The sequence below is a fragment of the Lampris incognitus genome, chromosome 6 (genome assembly GCF_029633865.1).
Source record: "Lampris incognitus isolate fLamInc1 chromosome 6, fLamInc1.hap2, whole genome shotgun sequence".
In the NCBI taxonomy this organism is placed as follows: Eukaryota; Metazoa; Chordata; class Actinopteri; order Lampriformes; family Lampridae; genus Lampris; species Lampris incognitus.
Window position 1 is genome coordinate 4,132,725 of NC_079216.1, and position 23,257 is coordinate 4,155,981.

The window sequence follows — 23,257 nt, forward strand, 5'->3', positions numbered from 1 at the left end:
ATAATGGCGACTTGTTAACTTCCGGTACTTCGCCGGATTAGTCTATACGAGAACCGGGGGGAGAATCGATTTTTTGACGGAAGTATGTCCGACCCCGGTATGGTAGGTGGCGATATGCACCCTCACAGGTGGTCGCTATTGGACCTTCTTCCGGTTGATCTATTGCGCCACATACCAAACACGCCATGTACTTTAGGATATTCAGCTCCTTTAGCTGACACAACATAAAGTTTGTCTCCTCGTTTGTCCGGAAATGCGTGGTTCACGCTCTAGCACTCGCCATGTTGATACTGTTGATACTTCGCTTTTCGACTTCCGGGTGAAAGACCGCCGCGGGAACTATGGATCACGCGCAGAACGCCTAGGCCAGTTCGGGGCCGACTGAAGCGTACACATACCAGAGTAAATCCCTCCCCAACCGCGTCATCTAGGTGTGTTAGCCCCACTTCGAGATTTAGTACTATTTCAGTTAAGAGTCCAGTTTTAGTCGCACTAAGACAATAATTCGACTTTTTCTAACATCATGTAAACGTACTGATCGTCCTTGTATTTTGATTCGCGCCAGAACCTGACCCGGTGAAGGTCTGCGTGAGTGTGTACCTGAACTTCCTCCGGGTGCTCCGGTTTTTCCCCACCACCAAAGCCGCGCATGTTAGGGTTAATACTCCTCCTGCCTGTGCCCATGAGCAAGGCTCGGCAAGAAAACCTGGAGCTGGTCCCCGGGCGCTGCAGCTGCCCACTGCTCGCAGAGGATGGCCCTCCCCACGGGGACTAATAAAGTACATCCTAGGCGGAGAGACCTCACACGTGCTCCATTTACGACTTTATTTCTTCTTCTCTGACACAGCAAAACACGCGCAGGCAACGCCACTGTGTCCTCCAGCGCACCCAGAGGTCTCCAACTGCAACTACGGGACACAACACACACTATGATGCCAACGCATGCATTCAGACACATCGCTCCTCGACATGCACACACACACAGACACACATGCACAATACTAGATACGGATATCTATTAAACACACACACACACGGACAACGTGCAATGGCTGTTGTGTTTACACAATTTATGCAATACAACATTGAAAGAGGATAAGAGGATTATAATGGATTTATAAAATATATGAAGCATGTGAGGAGGAGGAGGATGCTAAGCAGTGTCCAGACACCACCGGAACAGCCCAGGACCTGAGCCAAGCAACCAGCATCATCATGGAAGAAAAAAAAATTAGTCACACATCTTAGTGAGAGAAGGATATAACATTAATGCAAAATATAACAAATTATACAAAATTATACGGATTTATAAGATATATAAAAAGAAGACATGATGAGGGGGATGCCAAGCACCTGGGAGGACCGACTGCACATGCACACAACACAAGGGAGACTCACACCACACCATTCATACATAGAAGAAGAGAAAGGAGAAGACATCACTCGGAGAGAGCAAAGAAGTGAGAGAAGAGAACACTTTGCAATAGTCAATAATCTATACTCGAAAATCTATACTCTATAATCTCATGGGCAGAACAGTGGTTGGTAAATTCATTGAGACAGAAACCGGCCCACCATGCAGTACAGGTTGTGAAGCACTCAACTTAAAGGCAACTAATTGTAGGTTAAGGTAGAAAGATGAGTTTTAAGTTTGGATTTAAAGGACTCAACAGACTCTGATGGTCTGATGGCAGCAGGCAGGTTATTCCACAAGAACGGGGCCCGATAGGAAAAGGCCCTGCTGCCACCAGCTGACTTCTTTTTAACTTTGAGTACACACAGGAGCCCTGTATTTTGAGAGCGAAGAGCTTGAGATGGAATGCAGGGTTTAAGGAGAGCAGACAGGTAAGATGGGGCAAGCCCATTTAGGATTTTATAAGTCAGCAGAAGCACCTTGTATTCTCATCTAACATGGATAGGAAGCCAATGAAGAGAGGCAAGAATTAGTGTAACATGGCCAAATTTCCTAGATTTAGTTAGGATTCTAGCAGCAGCATTCTGAACCAACTGAAGACTTTTAGTACTAGCATGTGGCAGACCTGAGAACAGAACATTACAGTAATCAAGTCTGGATGAAACAAATGCATGTATTAAGGTCTTTGCGTCAGCTACGGACAGGAAAAACTGAATTTTAGCTATGTTACGTAAGTGGAAAAAGTGAAAATGTGTCTCACATTTTCCCACGTAAACATACTCTTTGTCCCATATTTGGTTTGTTGGGATCTGGTCATTTTACTTGTAATTTGGATCAATTGTTGCGTTCCTCTTGCGAGTCTCTGCATCAGTCATGGACAGGAAAAACCTAATTTTAGCTATGTTATATAAGTGAACAGAAGGCAGTATTTGTGATTTCTTTAATGTGTTTATCAAAGGAACAGTTGGGATCAAACGTATCACCAAGATTTTTGGCTGCCACTCTCTGGGAAATCCCAGAGTTGTCGACTGTTACTGTTACTTGGTCAAATTGGTGTCCGTGTCTAGCAGGGCCAATGATCAGCATCTCAGTTTTATCCGAATTTAAAATCAGGAAATTTAGTGACATCCAATTTTTCACAGCAGCCAAGCAGGCCTCTAAATTAGTCGCTTGAGTATGATCATCAGCCCTTATAGGCACAAACAGCTAAGTATCATCCACATAGCAATGGAAATTTATTCCATGACTGCGTATAATTTGGCCAAAATGTGAAATATAAAGACAGAAAAGTAAAGGACCAAGAACCGAGCCCTGAGGTATGCCATATTGAAAGTCAGAGAATTGCGATGTAATATTATTATAGCAGACAAAATATGTTCTTCCAGATAAACAGAACTTAAGCCAAGAGAGAGCTAAGCCAGAGAAAGTAAAATTACAATTTATTCTGTCTAGTAGTATACAGTGATCAGTGGTGTCAAAGGCTGCCCTGAGGTCCAGAAATAGAAGCACGGAAGTGGAATCAGAGTCCATAGCTAGTAGAAGATTGTTCACCACTCTGGTCAGAGCAGTTTCAATGGCGGGACAAGCACAGTAAGCCAATGGAAAAGGCTCATGTAGATAGTTTTCTTCTATATGGGTTGAAAGTTGTTGATACACAACTCTCTCCAGTACTTTAGAAAAGAATGGAAGATTAGAGACTGTATGATAGTTATTAAGAGACCCTGGATCGAGGTGCAATTTCTTAAGTAGATGTTTGACTACAGCCGCCCTAAAACTGCTGGGAACAGTGTCAGTAGTAAGTGATGAATTAAAGATGTCTAGCAATGTTAGTCCCAGGAAAGGCCAGAGGTCTTTAAAGTTTTGCCGATAAAGGGTGAAGTAGGCAAGAAGTTGGTTTAGAAGCTGACACAAGCTTAGTCATAGGATCAAGAGAGAGTCTCAAAGCTGTAATAACAGGGACTATCAGTGACTCATTGTATAGATATGAGTTTGGTAAGACAGGATCCGCAGGAGTAGCTGGAGTTGAAGAACTAATTTTGTTTATGATCTAATCAGCCTTATTGCAGAAAAAATCTAGAAACTCATTGGCCATGAATGGTGAGCAGCTAATAGAGGGCTGCCTTTTAGTAAATTGAGCTGCAGTCCCTCAGTTCTGTTCGTTCTCTGTGGGGAGGAAGAAGAATAGAGGCTAACCCAGAGATTGTTGTTGTGAACGCCGCTATATACCATATAATAATAATAATAATAATGATAACAATAATAATAATGATACATTGGATTTAATGCACCTTTCAGGAAACCCAGTGACACTGTACAGTAGTATGGAACAACAAGAAACAGTGGTAAAAATAAATAGAAAAAAACTTTTCTGTCGTGCTTGTACCCCTCCTCACCTCCATCTTCTCCTACGTTCCCCAACAGGTGCATAGTTTCCATTAGTACCCTGTGAGGGCACAGCACCAATAGCACTCGTTAACCCGGACCTCAACCGATTCAGTATGTCATTCCTGGTCCTATCAATCCGCATAATGATTTGGCAGAATTTTACGTCAGGTGCCCTTCCTAACACAACCACAAACCCTATGGACGGGGGAACAGATAAAGTGCTGGATGCCATCCCAGTATTCATGGTCTTACCCCCATGCCTGTCGCTCACTAGCAGCATCTAATGTATCTAATACATCTATATGTAGTTGACAATGAACTAACCACCATCAGAAATACTGTAATCAAAACCAAGAAATAGTAACACAAACATATTGATAAAACTGTAAATAGTAGATGCCTTACAGATGAAGCCATTTTGGTGGACTTTAAGGCGAAGGATTAAGAGGCTTGTTACACTGTAATGCTCATTCTATGAGGCCACGAGGGAAAGGGAGTTCCTGAACACTTCATCCTGTTCTGAATATTTACTATTAGCCCACTTCCTCTTCAGCGCAGCTATTTGCATACTACGGGCATGCAAACGAAACCAACACACTGGTTCCAGTACAACGTAAACGAGCTGTAAAATCCACGTGGATGTGTTCCCGTACGACCCAGACGGGGACCGGTCGCGCCTGTGGCTGATATGATGACATGACTATTTGTCTATGTTAATATAAAAGCTAGCTAGTCTGAAATGCATCGATAGCAGCTAACAAGGTGCTTGTTACTGTACGTCTGACACCAATGGCCTCCTTTCTTAAAAGTATTGGGGATGCAAAAGGGATAGAGAACAATACATTCAAATTAACATAAGCAATGGTCTTTTTCCCATCTATGGAATACATATGTGTGAATGAGAGGGAGGACAGTGGAATGGCGAGGATGCAAGGAGTAGAGGTGACGAAGGTGTATGAGTTTAAATACTTGGGGTCAACTGTCCAAATTAACAGGGAGTGTGGAAGAGAGGTGAAGAAGAGAGTGCAGGCAGGGTGGAGTGGGTGGAGAAGAGTGTCAGGAGTGATGTGTGACAGAAGGGTACCAGCAAGAGTTAAAGGGAAGGTTTACAAGATGGTAGTGAGACCAGCTATGTTATATGGTTTGGAGACAGTGGCACTGATGAAAAGACAGGAGGTGGAGCTGGAGGTGGCAGAGATGAAGATGATAAGATTTTCATTGGGAGTGATGAAGAAGGACAGGATTAGGAAGGAGTATATTAGAGGGACAGCTCAGGTTGGACGGTTTGGAGACAAAGCAAGAGAGACAAGATGGAGATGGTGTGGACATGTGTGGAGGAGAGATGCTGGGTATACTGGGAGAAGGATGCTGAATATGGAGCTGCCAGGGAAGAGGAGAAGAGGAAGGCCAGAGAGGAGGTTTATGGAGGTGGTGAGGGAGGACATGCAGGTGGCTGGTGTGACAGAGGACGATGCAGAGGACAGGAAGAGATGGAAACGGATGAACCGCTGTGGCGCCCCCTAACGGGAGCAGCCAACAGTAGTAGTAGTAGTAGTAGTAGAGTGTTTTTCCACATCTGAGCCACCCCAACCGAAGTATCTCCCACATTTAGGCTGGATTTTACTCGCATTTTTCCTCTATCTGTGCTGAGGAAGTTAGCAGTGAAGTAAGAGAAAATAGAAGACAAAGAAGAAGAGGTTAGATGCGTACCAAAGGTCACATGCTCGATTCCCACCCTCGCCGTCATGAGTACACGTTACTGCCTTGTCACTGCAGATAGATAGATAGATAGATAGATAGATAGATAGATAGATAGATAGATAGATAGATAGATAGATAGATAGATAGATAGATAGATAGATAGATAGATAGATAGATAGTTCATTATTGCCATGCAACAATGTTGGTGTTGTTTTGCACAGCATGGTAGCTCAGTTCCAGTGCAAAAAGAAAGAGCCAAAAACAAGCAGCACCATAAACCATGACAACAACAACAACACACACCAAGGAAACACATGAATGTGAGAATATTTACAGTGAATATATTTATATGTGGGCAGCACGGTGGCGCAGGGGTTAGGGCGGTCGCCTCAAAGCAAGAAGGTCCAGGGTTCGAGCCCCCGGGGTAGTTCAACCTCGGGGGTCGTCCCGGGTCGTCCTCTGTGTGGAGTTTGCATGTTCTCCTCGTGTCTGTGTGGGTTTCCTCCGGGGGCTCCGGTTTCCTCCCACAGTCCAAAGACCTGTAGGTCAGGTGACTCACCATACTGAATTGTCCTCCAGGCTCCAGCATCCCTGCGACCCTGGGAGCAGGATAAGCGGTGTGGATAATGGATGGACGTTACATGTACAGTTCAGTTCCCCAGCATATCAGGCAGCCCGACAGGCAGAGAGTACAACGATCGATGTACCAGTGCAAACAAGTCCAGTCTGAGTTCAGTCCAGTGCATCCAGGTCAGTATATGGGATCTTGTAGCAAGGAAGGCTTCCGACTGCTGTAGGAAAGAAGCTGTTTTTGAACCGAGTGGCTTTGGTTCATATGGACCTGTAGCGCCTTCCAGCGGGGAGAAGCTGGAAGAGGTGGTGGACTGGGTGGGAGGGGTCACTGGTCATTTTAGCTGACCAGTTGAACGTGTGCTTTATACAGTGAGTTGACTGGGGGCAGGTCACGACCGATCATGTCGGAGGCTTGATTACCAATCGGCTCCAGTTTCCGGTTGGTGGGACTGTCTGAGCTCCCACACCAGACGGAGAGGGATGGTGCCAGGATGCTCGATGACGCCCACACCGTCTTGTCAGCGTCTGCTCAACCAGACAGGAGCAGTTATTTTCTCCTTCTTTCTCCACCTCCCTCTTGCTCTCACTAAATGTGACACCGCTGGGAGGCCCATGGCAGAGAACAGGCTTTACCCCGCACGGTTCTTCTTCTGTGGTTTGGTTAAATTTAGCGCGGGGCCAAAGGCCGGATGGTGCCGGTCTCCCCTCTTCCTACCGGAGACCCCCGCACTCCGCTAACGGCACACCAGCAGCTGTCAAGTGAGCCCCGCACTGCACCAGCGGCTTTAATTGGCCTGCCTGGACGCTGAGCAGGGCTGCCTGATCTCCACCCCACCCCCACCGCCCTCCCCTACATCATTAGTGTAATGCTCTGGTTTACCCACAAGCCCCTGTGTAAGGGGGGGGGGGATGAGTCACACAACGCTACACAGTTCTGTTTTGCACTTTGCGGAGGAGGGAAGACTCTCCGAGGAGAAGACGTATTGTTCTACGGGGTGGTTTTCTTTTCTAAAAAGGACCATGACAGAGAAATGTTATTTTGGGTTTGTTTGTTCTTGGGTTTTTAATAAATGATGTTCTTATAGTGACAGTGTCTATGTTATACTGATATGTGTCGGTGTAAATTTATACTTTGTACTTTATTTCTCCTGTTCACCTCCTCTTTGTGGTCCAACACACATTTACAGTAAATGTACTCAACATGACATGTACTGTTGGCTATGAGTACCATGTAGCACATGTACAATTACTACTACTTCATAATATAACACTACTATGTTATGATTACAAAGTAGCAAGTGTGCCACTACTACTACTACTACTACTACTAGTACTTTGGGCTGCTCCCGTTAGGGGGCGCCACAGCGGATCATCCGTTTCCATCTCTTCCTGTCCTCTCCATCTTCCTCTGCCACACCAGCCACCTGCATGTCCTCCCTCACCACATCCATAAACCTCCTCTTTGGCCTTCTTCTTCTCCTCTTCCCTGGCAGCTCCATATTCAGCATCCTTCTCCCAGTATACTCAGCATCTCTCCTCCACACATGTCCAAACCATCTCCATCTTGCCTCTCTTGCTTTGTCTCCAAACCGTCCAACCTGAGCTGTCCCTCTAATATACTCCTTCCTAATCCTGTCCTTCTTCATCACTCCCAATGAAAATCTTATCATCTTCACCTCTGCCACCTCCACCTCCACCTCCTGTCTTTTCATCAGTGCCACTGTCTCCAAACCATATAACATAGCTGGTCTCACCACCACCTTGTAAACCTTCCCTTTAACTCTTGCTGGTACCCTTCTGTCACACATCACTCCTGACACTCTTCTCCACCCACTCCACCCTGCCTGCACTCTCTTCTTCACCTCTCTCCTGCACTCTCCGTTACTTTGGACAGTTGACCCCAAGTATTTAAACTCATCCACCTTCACCACATCTACTCCTTCCATCCTCACCATTCCACTGTCCTCCCTCTCATTCACACATAGGTATTCCATCTTGCTCCTACAGACTTTCACACCTCTTCTCTCCAGTACATACCTCCACCTCTCCAGTGCATACCTCCACCTCTCCAGGCTCTCCTCAACATGCTCCCTACTCTCGCCACAGATCACAATATCATCCACCAACATCATAGACCATGGAGACTCCTGCCTGAATTTGTCCATCAACCTGTCCATCACCATTGCAAACAAGAAGGGGCTCAGAGCCGATCCTTGACGATATCATGACTGGACGGTGATCCTGGTGAATTATAACTTCATGTCCAGACAGTTACATTCTCGTGCCAGTGGTGTTTCTGAACTGTGAGTCATTATGCAAAACAGTTGAGGAGGATCGGGGCTGCCCAATAAGGGAGCACAATGACACCTCCTAGTGCTGAAAGGTGTTAACAGCAGTTATCGATGACAGGGAATGAGGGAAATCCACAGCAGGGTTGATATGGTACCTTCGTCCAAAGTAACAGGGAGTGCAGGAGAGAGATGAAGAAGAGGGTGCAGGCAGGGTGGAGTGGGTGGAGAAGAGTGTCAGGAGTGATGTGTGACAGAAGGGTACCAGCAAGAGTTAAAGGGAAGGTTTACAAGATGGTAGTGAGACCAGCTATGTTGTATGGTTTGGAGACAGTGGCACTGATGAAAAGACAGGAGGTGGAGCTGGAGGTGGCAGAGATGAAGATGATAAGATTTTCATTGGGAGTGATGAAGAAGGACAGGATTAGGAAGGAGTATATTAGAGGGACAGCTCAGGTTGGACGGTTTGGAGACGAAGCAAGAGAGACAAGATGGAGATGGTGTGGACATGTGTGGAGGAGAGATGCTGGGTATACTGGGAGAAGGATGCTGAATATGGAGCTGCCAGGGAAGAGGAGAAGAGGAAGGCCAAAGAGGAGGTTTATGGAGGTGGTGAGGGAGGACATGCAGCAGGTGGCTGGTGTGACAGAGGAAGACGCAGAGGACAGGAAGAGATGGAAACAGATGATCCGTAAAAGATCAACAGCATTAGCAAGGATTACAAGGAAATATGAAGACGTAGAACTGTCTCATATCTATATTTGTGATATTCCTCCCGTAGGAACACATCATGTCCACTAGTTGTGTAGTCTTGGCATGCTCGGGGAGCCAACATGTCCTTATTTACACACCACCAGTCTTCATATTTACATGACCGATGATATGGTCACCCGTAACACCTTCACCTTCACCTTCACTGACTTAAACGCCGTGTCGTGTTTGAAGGGCACGGTGACAAAGCCACCAAAACCCCAGGAATTAGTCTGAGCCCGATCACGTCGCACTGTGCTGAAGTTTTTATTGTGCTGTAGTTTAATCACAGCAAACCGGCACGCCTCGGTTTATTTCCCTGTGACGACACTCGAGCGTGTGTGTGTGTGAACTCCGTGTTCGCGTGACGGTGTCTGCGCGTGTTGTCGGTGTAAAACAAGACGTTTGTGAGGTGTTTTCTGACAGGTTGTGTTTCTCCGGTTGTGTCCAGGCTGCCTCAGCACCATGTCGGCGGCTCAGAGCGGGGACGTGTCGGGCTACCAGCTGAGCGGTGAGCGCTTCACACTGACACACACACACACACACACACACACACACACTGACACACACACACACACACACACACACACACACACACACACACACACACACACACACACACACACACTGACACACACACACTGACACACACACACTGACACACACACACACACTGACACACACACACTGACACACACACACTGACACACACACACACACACACTGACACACACACACACACACTGACACACACACACACACACACACACACACTGACACACACACACTGACACACACACACACACACACACACACACACTGACACACACACACACACACACACACACACACACACACACACACACACACACACACACATGCTCTATCAGCAGATCTGAGCCTCAGACACACATCTCAACACAAACACCTCCTATGAGACAACGCAGCCCAACAGAATAAAGAACAAGACCTCCCCAGCAGGACAATAAGGAAGAGGGGTCATTTCCGGCCCTGTGGCGGCCCTGTGGCGGCCCGGCGGCCCTGTGACGGCCCTGTGACGGCCCTGTGGCGGCCCTGTGACGGCCCTGTGGCGGCCCTGTGACAGCCCGGCGGCCCTGTGGCGGCCCTGTGGCGGCCCTGTGACAGCCCGGCGGCCCTGTGACGGCCCGGCAGCCCTGCGACGGCCCTGTGACGGCCCTGTGGCGGCCCTGTGACGGCCCTGTGGCGGCCCTGTGACAGCCCGGCGGCCCTGTGGCGGCCCTGTGACGGCCCGGCGGCGGCCCTGTGACGGCCCTGTGACGGCCCGGCAGCCCTGCGACGGCCCTGTGGCGGCCCTGTGACGGCCCGGCAGCCCTGCGACGGCCCTGTGGCGGCCCTGTGACAGCCCGGCGGCCCTGTGGCGGCCCTGCGGCGGCCCTGTGACGGCCCGGCGGCGGCCCTGTGACGGCCCTGTGACGGCCCTGTGGCAGCCCTGCGACGGCCCGGCGGCCCTGTGACGGCCCTGTGGCGGCCCTGTGACGGCCCGGCGGCCCTGTGACGGCCCTGTGGCGGCCCTGTGACGGCCCTGTGGCGGCCCTGTGGCGGCCCTGTGACGGCCCTGTGGCGGCCCTGCGACGGCCCGGCGGCCCTGTGACGGCCCTGCGGCGGCCCTGTGACGGCCCTGCGACGGCCCGGCGGCCCTGTGACGGCCCTGTGACGGCCCTGTGGCGGCCCTGCGACGGCCCGGCGGCCCTGCGACGGCCCTGTGACGGCCCTGTGACGGCCCTGTGGCGGCCCTGCGACGGCCCTGCGACGGCCCTGTGACGGCCCTGCGACGGCCCTGTGACGGCCCTGCGACGGCCCGGCGGCCCTGTGGCAGCCCTGCGACGGCCTGGCGGCCCTGTGACGGCCCTGTGGCGGCCCTGTGACGGCCCTGTGACGGCCCTGTGGCGGCCCTGTGACGGCCCTGCGACGGCCCTGTGACGGCCCTGCGGCGGCCCTGTGGCGGCCCTGCGACGGCCCGGCGGCCCTGTGGCGGCCCTGCGACGGCCCGGCGGCCCTGTGACGGCCCTGTGACGGCCCTGTGACGGCCCTGTGACGGCCCGGTGGCCCTGTGACGGCCCTGCGACGGCCCGGCGGCCCTGTGGCGGCCCTGCGACGGCCCGGCGGCCCTGTGACGGCCCTGTGACGGCCCTGTGACGGCCCTGTGGCGGCCCTGTGACGGCCCTGCGACGGCCCTGCGACGGCCCTGCGACGGCCCTGTGACGGCCCTGTGACGGCCCTGTGACGGCCCTGCGACGGCCCGGCGGCCCTGTGGCGGCCCTGCGACGGCCCGGCGGCCCTGTGGCGGCCCTGTGGCGGCCCTGTGACGGCCCTGCGACGGCCCTGCGACGGCCCTGTGGCGGCCCTGTGACGGCCCTGTGGCGGCCCTGCGACGGCCCGGCGGCCCTGTGACGGCCCTGTGGCGGCCCTGTGACGGCCCTGTGGCGGCCCTGTGGCGGCCCTGTGGCGGCCCTGTGACGGCCCTGTGGCGGCCCTGTGACGGCCCTGTGGCGGCCCTGTGGCGGCCTGTCCAGGGTGTCTCCCCGCCTGCGGCCCAGTGACTGCTGGGATAGGCTCCAGCTTCCCCGCCAGCCTGACAGCAGGGTAAGCGGTTGGGACGATGGATGGATGGAGACTAGATTTATTCAGCTCTCCTTCCCGTCGTCTCGAGTGTCTCTTCAAATTAAGTTCTCCCTGGCCTCCCGCTCTCACCCCGGCACCAGATAAGGAACAACTCCCTAAGAAAAACCCTGTAACAGGGAGAAACCTCAGGGAGAGCCACAGAGGACGCTGACTCGTAATAGCCTGACTACTGTCTGCCCAGTGCATGCTGGGATAGACTCCAGCCCCCAGGACCCTGAGTATAATTCAACGGGAATAGGCGATGAATGAAGGACTCGGAACTGAAAAGGCTTGTAGAGCAAAGGTGCAAACTCTCCCCCCCCCACGGTCAAACATGTTGATGTTCATTTCACTGCACAAACAACTGCACTCTGTGCCAAGCAAAGTACGACACGACACTCAGCACGACACCCAACACGACACCCAACACGACACCCAACACGACACCCGGCACGACACCCAACACGACACCCAACACGACACCCAACACGACACCCAACACGACACCCGGCACGACACCCAACACGACACCCAACACGACACCCAACACGACACCCAACACGACGCTTGGCACGACAGGTTTTAAGTTCAACCAAGTTAAATGTATGTGCTTAGCAGACAAGCTACTACTACTACTACTACTTTTGGCTGCTCCCGTTAGGGGGCGCCACAGCAGATCATCCATTTCCATCTCTTCCTGTCCTCTGCATCTTCCTCTGTCACACCAGCCACCTGCATGTCCTCCCTCACCACCTCCATAAACCTCCTCTTTGGCCTTCCTCTTCTCCTCTTCCCTGGCAGCTCCATATTCAGCATCCTTCTCCCAGTATACCCAGCATCTCTCCTCCACACATGTCCACACCATCTCCATCTTGTCTCTCTTGCTTTGTCTCCAAACCGTCCAACCTGAGCTGTCCCTCTAATATACTCCTTCCTAATCCTGTCCTTCTTCATCACTCCCAATGAAAATCTTATCATCTTCATCTCTGCCACCTCCAGCTCCACCTCCTGTCTTTTCATCAGTGCCACTGTCTCCAAACCATACAACATAGCTGGTCTCACTACCATCTTGTAAACCTTCCCTTTAACTCTTGCTGGTACCCTTCTGTCACACATCACTCCTGACACTCTTCTCCACCCACTCCACCCTGCCTGCACTCTCTTCTTCACCTCTCTCCTGCACTCCCCGTTACTCTGGACAGTTGACCCCGAGTATTTAAACTCCTAGTCCTTCGTCCCCTCTACTCCTTGCATCCTCCCCGTTGTGTGCTGAGCAGACAAGGAGGGCTGGAGCAAACAACAGGAAATAAGGTTTCCACAAATGGATCCTTTCGTTTGCTGCAAGTGTGATGATCACCAGCTACTACGTCCCAGGAAACAAACGTTAACGGCCTTACATGAAAACATTTCACGTCGTTCTCGACTGAATCAACCCAAATGTAAATCTGAGTATTCCTTCTTTTATCAACCTTGAAAATAACCAGCAAAGAAGGTTTTCTTGTTCTTTTGACAGCAAGCAGCAGCGACCGATGAGCTGCAGCTTGTCGAGCTCGTGGCTGGAACTCGTCCACACTGAAACGTCCTCTGGTGGGCTGGAAGGACTGATGTCTGTTGTCTGTCTGTCCCACTGCAGTGGTGCGGAGCCCCCCAGGATGGGAGGTGGGGATCTACCTGGTGGGTTTCCTGGTGCTGCTGTGTGTCGCGGGGCTCAACATCTGGAAACTGCTGAAATCTGGAGCCTTCCCGGCGCCCTCGCCGTTCCCCAACTTTGACTACCGTTACCTGCAGGAGAAGTACGGGACCTCCTTCTCTGAAGTCCGGCAGAAGGTACGGTACCAATGGAGAACACGAGGGGTCGATATAATCCGTTAAATAATGTAAAGCAAGCCTCACATCCAGACTCCTCTGTCCCCGGGCCTTAAAACGGTGAGAGGAACTCCTGTGAGCTCGCTCACGTCATCTCAGAAAGGCCTCAACATGTTGCTCTTCCACGATGACCTTAAAGACCCGTGGATGGTCTGTGAACATGGCGGCCATACTGCCTTGTGGCGATATCCAGCTAATTTGTAATTTGACTTGTGTGGCTTGATTACTGACGAGAGTTCAGATGAATTTGTCTGCTGCTTACTGACCCTCATGTAAGCCCCTTTGGATAAAAGTGTTAGCTAAACGAGAAAACGTCAAACGAGGGGGTGTCCAGGTAGTGCGGCGGTCTATTCTGCTGCCTACCAACACGGGGATCGGCGGTTCGAATCCCCGTGTTGTCTCTGGCTTGGTCGGACGCCCCTACGGACAACAATTGGCTGTGTCTGTGCGTGGGAAGCCGGATGTGGGTATGTGTCCTGGTCGCTGTACTAGCGCCTCCTCTGGTTGGTTGGGGGGTGGGACTGGGGGGGGGGGTAGCGTGATCCTCCCACGTGTAAACTTGAGTTGAACTACATGTGTATTATAGGGGTTTAACACACACCCTCCAGCCAATCAGAGACCAGTATTCTCTGTTACCTCGGTATGAATATCTGTAATTATCAGGTTTATTGAAAATACCCATCTCAGGTCCTCCTAACTCCTCCTAACTCCTCCTAACTCCTCCTTACAGAGAGTGGCGGCCAACAACCACCGCCGAACCTCCACTGCCTCCAGCCGTAAGGCCAGTCTGGCTCTGGGAGAAACCCCGGATGGGTTCAGAGACCTGGGCCACTTGGAGCTGATGAGCCGGGAGCTGGACCCGGGTGGGTTGATGGTCCAGCTCAACCGCTCCGTGTCCACCGACTCGCTCAGCTCCATCTCCTCCATCGCCAACAACTTCGGCCACGACTTCACCGTGGGCCAGCTGGAGGTGACCCTGGAGTTTGAGGCGTCACGACAGGGAACCGGTCTGCTCCACATCACCCTGCACCAGGGCAAGGACCTGCTGGAGAAGGAGGAGGGAGACTTCCCCGGCTGTTTCATCCGGATCTCCCAGGGACCCGAGGAGTTTAACGTCGGAGTCACCAGGGTAGGAGGGTTGTCTATCCGTGTGTGTGTGTGTGTGTGTGTGTGTATGTGTGTGTGTAAAATAGAGGTAATCTAGGGACTTGATTGTGGATTTCCTCATGCAGGAGGGATTTCAGGTGTAAAAACGTCCATCATGGTCTCCACTGTTGTGTTAACCAAGGATGGATTACTAATTGGGCAAAGTGGCCAAGTGGCCCGAGGCCCCGGACTCCTGGTAGACTCCTGATAGACTCCTGATAGACTCCTGGTAGACTCCTGGTAGACTCCTGGTAGACTCCTGGTAGACTCCTGTGTCTGTGCTGAAGGTCGCTCACCTGGCCTGGAGCATGTTTTGATCAGCCGAGCGACCTTTAAGACGTTAGCTTAGCGTCTTTCTGTTTGACGGACGGTCCACTGGGAGACCGCAATGATCCTCCGGGGTGAACACGTGATTTCCCTCTCTGTCGGCTGGAAGAGCCACGTTCCATCTGCCACATTCCCTGCTCTCCTGCTGGGCGGGGAGGGAAGACGCTGGTCTCATGTCCTCAAACAGTCACCCGCTTTGCTGTCGATTTCATGCCTCGGCTGTAGTTTTAGGTTTGCTCTCCATTTCACACATCCTTTCATTCCAGTATCCGAACCACTTATCCTGCTCTCAGGGCGGCGGGGGTGCCGGAGTCTATCCCAGCAGCCCCTGGGCGGCAGGCGGGGAGACACCCGGGACAGACCGCCAGTCCATCACAGGGCACAACATGGGTACATCACATCACAGCATCACATCATGTCAGCTCTCCTGCAACCCCATCTCAGCTTCTCTCTTCTCTGTCTGTCTGTCTGTCTGTCTGTCTGTCTGCCTCTCTATCTTGCTGTCTCTCTGTCTGCCTCTCTCTGTCTCTTTGTCTGTCTGTCTCTCTCTCTCCGTCTGCCTGTCTGTGTCTCTCTCTCCATCTGTCTGTCTCTGTCTGTCTGTGTCTCTCTCTCCATCTGTCTGTCTGTGTCTCTCTCTCCGTCTGTCTGTCTCTTTCTCTCTCTGTCTGTCTGTGTCTCTCTCTCCATCTGTCTGTCTGTCTGTCTCTGTCTGTCTGTGTGTCTCTCTCTCCATCTGTCTGTCTCTGTCTGTCTGTGTGTCTCTCTCTCTCTCTCCATCTGTCTGTCTGTCTGTCTGTCTGTCTGTGTGTCTCTCTCTCCGTCTCTCTGTCTCTTTCTCTCTCTGTCTGTCTGTGTCTCACTCTCTTTCTGTCTGTCTGTCTGTCTGTCTGTCTGTCTGTCTCTCCCTGTAGACTCATATTCAATTTAAAGAGCTTTATTGGCGTGAGCAGACAGCGCTTACATTGCCAAAGCAAATAACAGATAAAGAAACTAACGGGCAGTTACTGACACAACATAAACAGTACCAACAACAACGACTTTTTCAGTCACAAAGCCTCATGGACCATATCAGAGAAGGCTGAGTCAGTTCATCTGGAAGTGACTCATTTCTGTGAGGACCGATTTAAACTTGTCCGTCAGTAAACGCTGTGTCCAGATGACCTGACGCAGCCTTCTGTCACGTCCTTACCTGGACTACTGAGCATGCGTCAAGACACTCTGCTTCGAGCTTCTTGTGAGGGTTTTCCTTCTTTTCTTCTTTTTCGTTTGGTGTGGTTATAATTTGTCTGGGCCAAGTGGTTTGGGGTTTGTGCTGAGGTTTTGTGGGCTGGTCGAGTGGTCCAGGTCTGGGAACGGGGGGACAGGGCTAGCTGGCTGAGGGCACTTCCCTCCCAAGTTTATCTCTTGGAATTTTAGTGCTTCGTAGTGGAATCTATAGGAGTACCAGTGGACACCGTCACAAGAAGATGACCCCCCCCCCTTTTTCTCCCCAATTGTATCCAGCCAATCACGCCACTCCTCCGAGCCGTCCCGGTCTCTGCTGCTCCGCCCCCTCTGCCGACCCGGGGAGGGCTGCAGACAACCACATGCCTCCTCCCATACATGTGGAGTCACCAGCCGCTTCTTTTCACCTGACAGTGAGGAGTTTCACCAGGGGGATGTAGCGTGTGGGAGGATCACGCTATCCCCTCCAGTTCCCCCTCCCCCCTAACAGGCGCCCCGACCGACCAGAGGAGGCGCTAGTGCAGCGAGCAGGACATATACCCACATCCGGCTTCCCACCTGCAGACACGGCCAATGGGCTCTGCGCATAACTGCAGTCCACTGACTTCCGGTTTCTACTGCAGCGGTCATACCAGTTTCCTGTTTGTTGGCGTGTGCTACTGACAACGGCATATGTTTCGTGATGCCTGCAAGACTGACCATGGATAAATGTCAACCACATGCACACAACTGTCCACACACTTTCACCTGCACCTACCAGCAAACAGGTGAACAGTTTCAAGTTGTGCACATCAAGTTACGTCCACCATTATCAGGATGGGTATCCTGGCCTGCAGTAGAAACCGGAAGTCAGTGAACTGCAGTTATGCACAGAGTGGATTATGTCTGTAGGGACGCCCGACCAAGCCGGAGGTAACACAAAACCATTTTTTTATCCTCTTGAGAGAATAAAGACATTTCTAAGGAAAACTAAAGGACAAAGAGCAGTTAAAACTGAAAAGTTTTTCAAGAAAATGATGACAAAAGTCAAAGCACAACCAATTGAAGACGATTTCGTCAGAAATGACTCGCCTCATATTGTTTGGACACACAGAAGAAGACCTGGGATGACACACAAGGTTGGACAACCCTGGGGCTCGAACTCAGGACCTGCTTGCTGTGAGGCAACCGTGCTAACTACTGCGCCACACCCAAGTGTTAGCCCTTTCAATCAAATTCTACCCAAAGGACTGAACTGTTAAGTGCTCGTGACTTAGGAGCATGTTGTGAATGCTGCAGGGAAATAAGTCGGCTACTTTAACTAAGCTGGTGATCAGCCGACAGCATTCCACTGCTGTACGGTTCATGAGGGGCTCCTGTCACCAATGCCCTTTTTCTAGACATAGCAAAAAAACAAAAGAACCCATGCATAACAGACAGGCAGCCATCAGCGGGTGGAGGCACAAGTGGAAAAAACCCCCAGCACACATCCACGCTGAGTTCATGCTCCCAAGACGTCGGCTCAGTGTTTACAGCAGTGGTCATGTCATCGAGGGCCATGACTCCGCAGACCTGCGTTCAAACCGAACAACACCAGCTGCATTCACTCATAAGTCCCCTTCCTCCAGCTGAAATTGTGCCATTTGGCAACTCAGCCTAGGGAGTTCTCGAATGGTATGAATATCTGCAAACTCTTGGCATTCAACGGCAAATGAGTGAAACGTTGCAAGTTAGTATTGCTGGGGCTTGAATCCCGAGTGTATGTCTCTCCACTTGCACGACAAGTCCAGCACTTGGCCTTAGAGAAAATACAAGTGTGTACCCCAATTCCACCAGTCATCAGCAGCTTAACAAACACACACACGACGGCCATGTTACACACGCCATGCAGTGCTTCTTGGTACTGCCTGACACCTCACAACAACAATTCTGCTATCCAAAACAACACGGAGGGAACAATTACAAATACAACAAGATCAGGATTTACTTATTTAGGCATCCCTATGATCCCCTTTCTACCGGGTTTGTAGAAGGCCAATTTCACTCCTTTAATCCGGTGTATTAAGCAGGATCTCACCCGTCGGACCAGTTCCCCTTTGTAATTGCTGGGGAGGGTACGCCTATTTAAAATGAATGTTCTGCCAAGCTTCTTATATCCGCTTCCATGTGTAAAGGATATGGAGGGGTGTAGGTGTAGAGGACAGTGATGGAGGTGTCCATGTATAAAGGATATAAAGGAGTTTAGATGTGGATACGAGCGGATACAAGCGGCTGAAATGAGTTTCCTCCGTAGGGTGTCTGGGCTCAGCCTTAGAGATAGGGTGAGGAGCTCGGACATCTGGAGGGAGCTCGGAGTAGAGCCGCTGCTCCTTTGTGTCGAAAGGAGCCAGCTGAGGTGGTTCGGGCATCTGATCAGGATGCCTCCTGGGGGCCTTCCTTTGGAGGTTTACTGGGCACGGCCAACTAAGAGGAGACTCCGGGTAGACCAGAACTCGTTGGAGGGACTACATGTCCAATCTGGCCTGGGAACTCCTTGGGATCCCCCAGGAGGAGCTGGAGGGCATTGCTGAGGAGAGGGACGTCTGGAGTGCCCAACTTAGCTTGCTGCCACCATGACCCGACCCCGGAGAAGCTGCTGAAGATGAATGAATGAATGAATGAATGAATGAATGAATGCTTGATTCCAACATAAAACACCTGAGAAACACAGATTATTCAAAGCACTGTTTACTACGGTGAATAAAAGAATGTAACTTTTACTGTGCTGGTTTGGCTCAGTTTTATGTGGGTCGACCTCAAATTGAGCTCTTAGTTGCCTCAATCAGAAAATTTCCTTAAATTCAATCCCTGAATACCCTGGGTCTGTTTAGAGAAGGTGAAAAGACACAAACAAGCAATCCAAGTAGGTACATTCACCATGCCAAAATACGACTGTATCGTGACATGGTGAGTTCATATACTACTTTCGATAATTCCTGATGTTCCTAACCAGCCGTGAGGGTTTTGACAGACCGATGTTTGTTCCTAAAACTCCCTGTCTCCTTTCCCTCATCTTTCCTTTGAAAAGGTCCAGACCAACGCCTTCACCGTGATGTTTGACGAGCACTTCTCCGTTCCCTTGGAGCTGTCGGCCCTGGAGGAGAACAGCCTGCGCTTCACGGCGTTCGGCATCGACGCCGACGAGCGGAACATCAGCGCCGGCATCGCTGAGCTCAAACTGTCCGACCTGGACCTGACCATCCGCCCCTTCAATGCCTGGCTCTACCTGCAGGATGTCAATAAGGTATGCCAGGACCCCGTATGACTCACCAAGACAGAACCTGGAGAACCTGGAAACCTGCAGACTCGTTTTCCAGTCACTGAAAATGCTGCACCCATCCAATGAACGCGACACAAAGCCCACTCTAGTTCTGGCAGCTTTACTTTCTTCCTCGGTACACATCGTTCTCCTTGTTTTTGCAAAGTACAGTACACGAGTTTCTTTTTCACCATCTAATCACAGCTTCCTTCCTCTTTCTCCTCTGGCGTATTGCGTCATCACCTTTTCAAGAAACTGTGTAACATGTCTGCTGTGTGTGGTCTGGTTCACCTCTACAGGCCGTCGATGCGGTTGGAGAGATTCTCTTGTCCCTCAGCTACCTGCCAACAGCAGAGCGCCTCACAGTGGTCGTCGCCAAAGCCAAGAACCTGGTCTGGACCAACAGCAAGACCACTGCCGGTAAGGCAGCCTTGAACCGTTTTGCTTGTGTCTGTGCCAACTGCTCCTAGGTACACAACTAGGATGGGTTAAGTGCAGAGTACATTTCATTTCTATGTACATACAACATGACTAATAAAGAGTATCCTATTCTATTCTACTCTATTCTACTCTATCCTATTCTATCCTATCCTATTCTATTCTACTCTATTCTTCTATTGTTCGAAGCGATGTGTTCCTCTGTACCAAGCTCTCGTTTGACTTGATGTGCCACTTCCCGTGCCAGCTGTTCTCTCGCCTGTTGTGTCTTGTGCATGTCTTTTTCATTTTTAACCCATTAGTACCTTTTTAACAGCCTTTTCCCCAAATCAAACACGTTTTTTATCTTACAAAATTACATCTGAATAAATATTTTTTGTTTTCTACTGGTCATTATTGCTTGTTCTATCTATCTATCTATCTATCTATCTATCTATCTATCTATCTATCTATCTATCTATCTATCTATCTATCTTAGGGCTGTGTATTGGCGAGAATCTGGCAATATGATACGTATCACAATACAGGGGTTACGATTCAATATATCGCAATATATTGTGATACTGTAAGAAAGGTGACATATTGTGATACTGTAAGAAAGGTGATATATTGTGATACTGTAAGAAAGGTGATATATTGTGATACTGTAAGAAAGGTGGTATATTGTGGTACTGTAAGAAAGGTGATATATTGTGATACTGTAAGAAAGGTGATATATTGTGATACTGTAAGAAAGGTGATATATTGTGATACTGTAAGAAAGGTGATATATTGTGGTACTGTAAGAAAGGTGATATATTGTGATACTGTAAGAAAGGTGATATATTGTGATACTGTAAGAAAGGTGGTATATTGTGGTACTGTAAGAAAGGTGATATACTGGGATACTGTAAGAGAGGTGATATATTGTGGTACTGTAAGAAAGGTGATATATTGTGGTTTCATAGGCCTGTGTTCTTTGTGCTGATGCTACTTCCTGTCTCAGTTTACGTTTTTGCGTTGGAGTGGAAGAGTCAAATGGCTGAAGACAGATTACAACACTGTTGTCTAGCAGTCGTGGGGTTACACACAACACAACATGTTTGTCACGAACCTTTACATGTAAATAATTAAAAATCGATACAGTGGTTTTGAGAATCGATACACAATCACAAAAGATGATATCGTGATGCTTGAGTGTATCGATATTTTATTACACCCCTACTATCCACCCATCTGGCAGGAGCTTTGTCTGTCTCTACTTCATTATTGCAGAGTTTATGTCCCCAGAACAACTGTAGAGTCTCACTGCTGAACTAAATAATTAGTACTACAGCAATAAAAGAGTGATTTAAAGCTGCTGGAGATGAATGTTGTTCATGCAGCGTGGCTCTTCATCACTGGTCTGTTATGATGAGTGATGAGATGCAACACTAACACTGTCTTGCTAAAGGTCATGGACTGAGATGTCATTACAGTACATGGCTTCACAGATAATTGTGTTCAAGATTAAACCTAATCCCTAACTGATTAATTTTTCATTAGAACTTTATATCACATTCTACAGAGAGCGAGAGAGAGAATCTGCATGATGCACTTTTATGAGCGAGTGTGTGTGTGCGCACGTGCATATTGGTTGTTTGGATGCCAACTATAAAAAAATCCTTTTCTCTTTTTAGATCCATTCGTCAAAGTCTACCTTCTGCAAGACGGCAGGAAGATCAGTAAGAAGAAGACGTCCACCAAACGCGATGACACAAACCCCATCTTCAACGAAGCCATGATCTTCTCTGTGCCGTCGCTCGTGCTACAGGTGAAGAGTTTGTGTTTGTGTGTGTTGGGGGGGGGTACAGTATAGTGCAGTATAGTACACTACGGTAGCACAGCATGGTACAGTATAGTGCAGTATAGTACACTACGGTAGCACAGCATGGTACAGTATAGTGCAGTATAGTACACTACGGTAGCACAGCATGGTACAGTATAGTGCAGTATAGTACACTACGGTAGCACAGCATGGTACAGTATAGTGCAGTATAGTACACTACGGTAGCACAGCATGGTACAGTATAGTGCAGTATAGTACACTACGGTAGCACAGCATGGTACAGTATAGTGCAGTATAGTACACTACGGTAGCACAGCATGGTACAGTATAGTGCAGTATAGTACACTACGGTAGCACAGCATGGTACAGTATTTACAGCACGGTGCAACTGTATTTCTCTCAGTTGTTAGGACCCAGGGCGGCACGGTGGTGCAGTGGTTAGCACGGTCACATCCCAGCAAGAAGGTCCTGGGTTCGAGCCCCGGGGTAGTCCAACCTTGGGGTCGTCCCGGGTCGTCCTCTGTGTGGAGTTTGCATGTTCTCCCCGTGTCTGCGTGGGTTTCCTCCGGATGCTCCGGTTTCCTCCCACAGTCCAAAGACCTGTAGGTCAGGTGAATAGGCCATAACAAGCTGTCCCTAGGTGTGAATGTGTGTGTGTGGGCCCTGTGATGGTCTGGCGGCCTGTCCAGGGTGTCTCCCCGCCTGCCGCCGAATGGCTGCTGGGATAGGCTCCAGCATCCCCGCCACCCTGCGAGCAGCATAAGCGGTTTGGATAACGGATGGATGGATGTTAGGAAATAATAATGGTGAACTTTAGAATATCTGACAGGGTTTCTTGGTGGCTCAGACGGAGAGGTGTCTGGCTGCAGACTCGCCGGCATCTCCAACTCCAAACGCTGCTACCTCAATGCCACTGGGTTTTGGAGAAGGAGATACTATCTGCCCTCAGTCTAGGTGGTGTCATCTCCACCGAGAGAGGAACAAGAATGGCATTTCTGTGTTGCTTTGCAGGAGCTGTCCTTGAGGGTGACGGTGGCGGAGGGCACGGACGACGGGCGCGGCGAGAACGTGGGTCACGTGATCATCGGCCCCGAGGCCAGCGGGATGGGGATCACCCACTGGAACCAGATGCTCGCCACCCTGAGAAAACCGGTGTCCATGTGGCATCCCCTGCGCAGAACCTCCTAAACCCTTCGGAGCTGAACTGTCACGACTACAACACCTTCTCCTTTCTGTGTCCTTGTCCAGTGTCCAGATGTTGCTCTTCCGGGGTGCATTCCTCACAAATACCAGATAGCCAGACGACACCCGTGTGGAACATGGGAGGGGATTTTGAAGGAGTCCGATCTTGACTTTGAACCTGTCGCGCTCAGCGGTTAGCTACACACTGAAACCCGTCCAGTTTCTTGGAGAAT

At 50.2% G+C, this 23,257-nt stretch overlaps 1 protein-coding gene across 1 annotated transcript; it reads left to right on the plus strand.

Moving 5' to 3' along the window:
- The first annotated feature begins 9,576 nt into the window (after window positions 1–9,576).
- syt12 (synaptotagmin XII) lies at window positions 9,577–23,030 on the plus strand. The gene is made up of 7 exons (XM_056281645.1): window positions 9,577–9,622; window positions 13,388–13,581; window positions 14,351–14,749; window positions 19,367–19,582; window positions 19,897–20,017; window positions 21,694–21,827; window positions 22,854–23,030. Exons 1-7 carry the CDS (start codon window positions 9,577–9,579, stop codon window positions 23,028–23,030), a joined length of 1,287 nt encoding a protein of 428 aa, XP_056137620.1.
- Window positions 23,031–23,257: the final 227 nt, after the last annotated feature.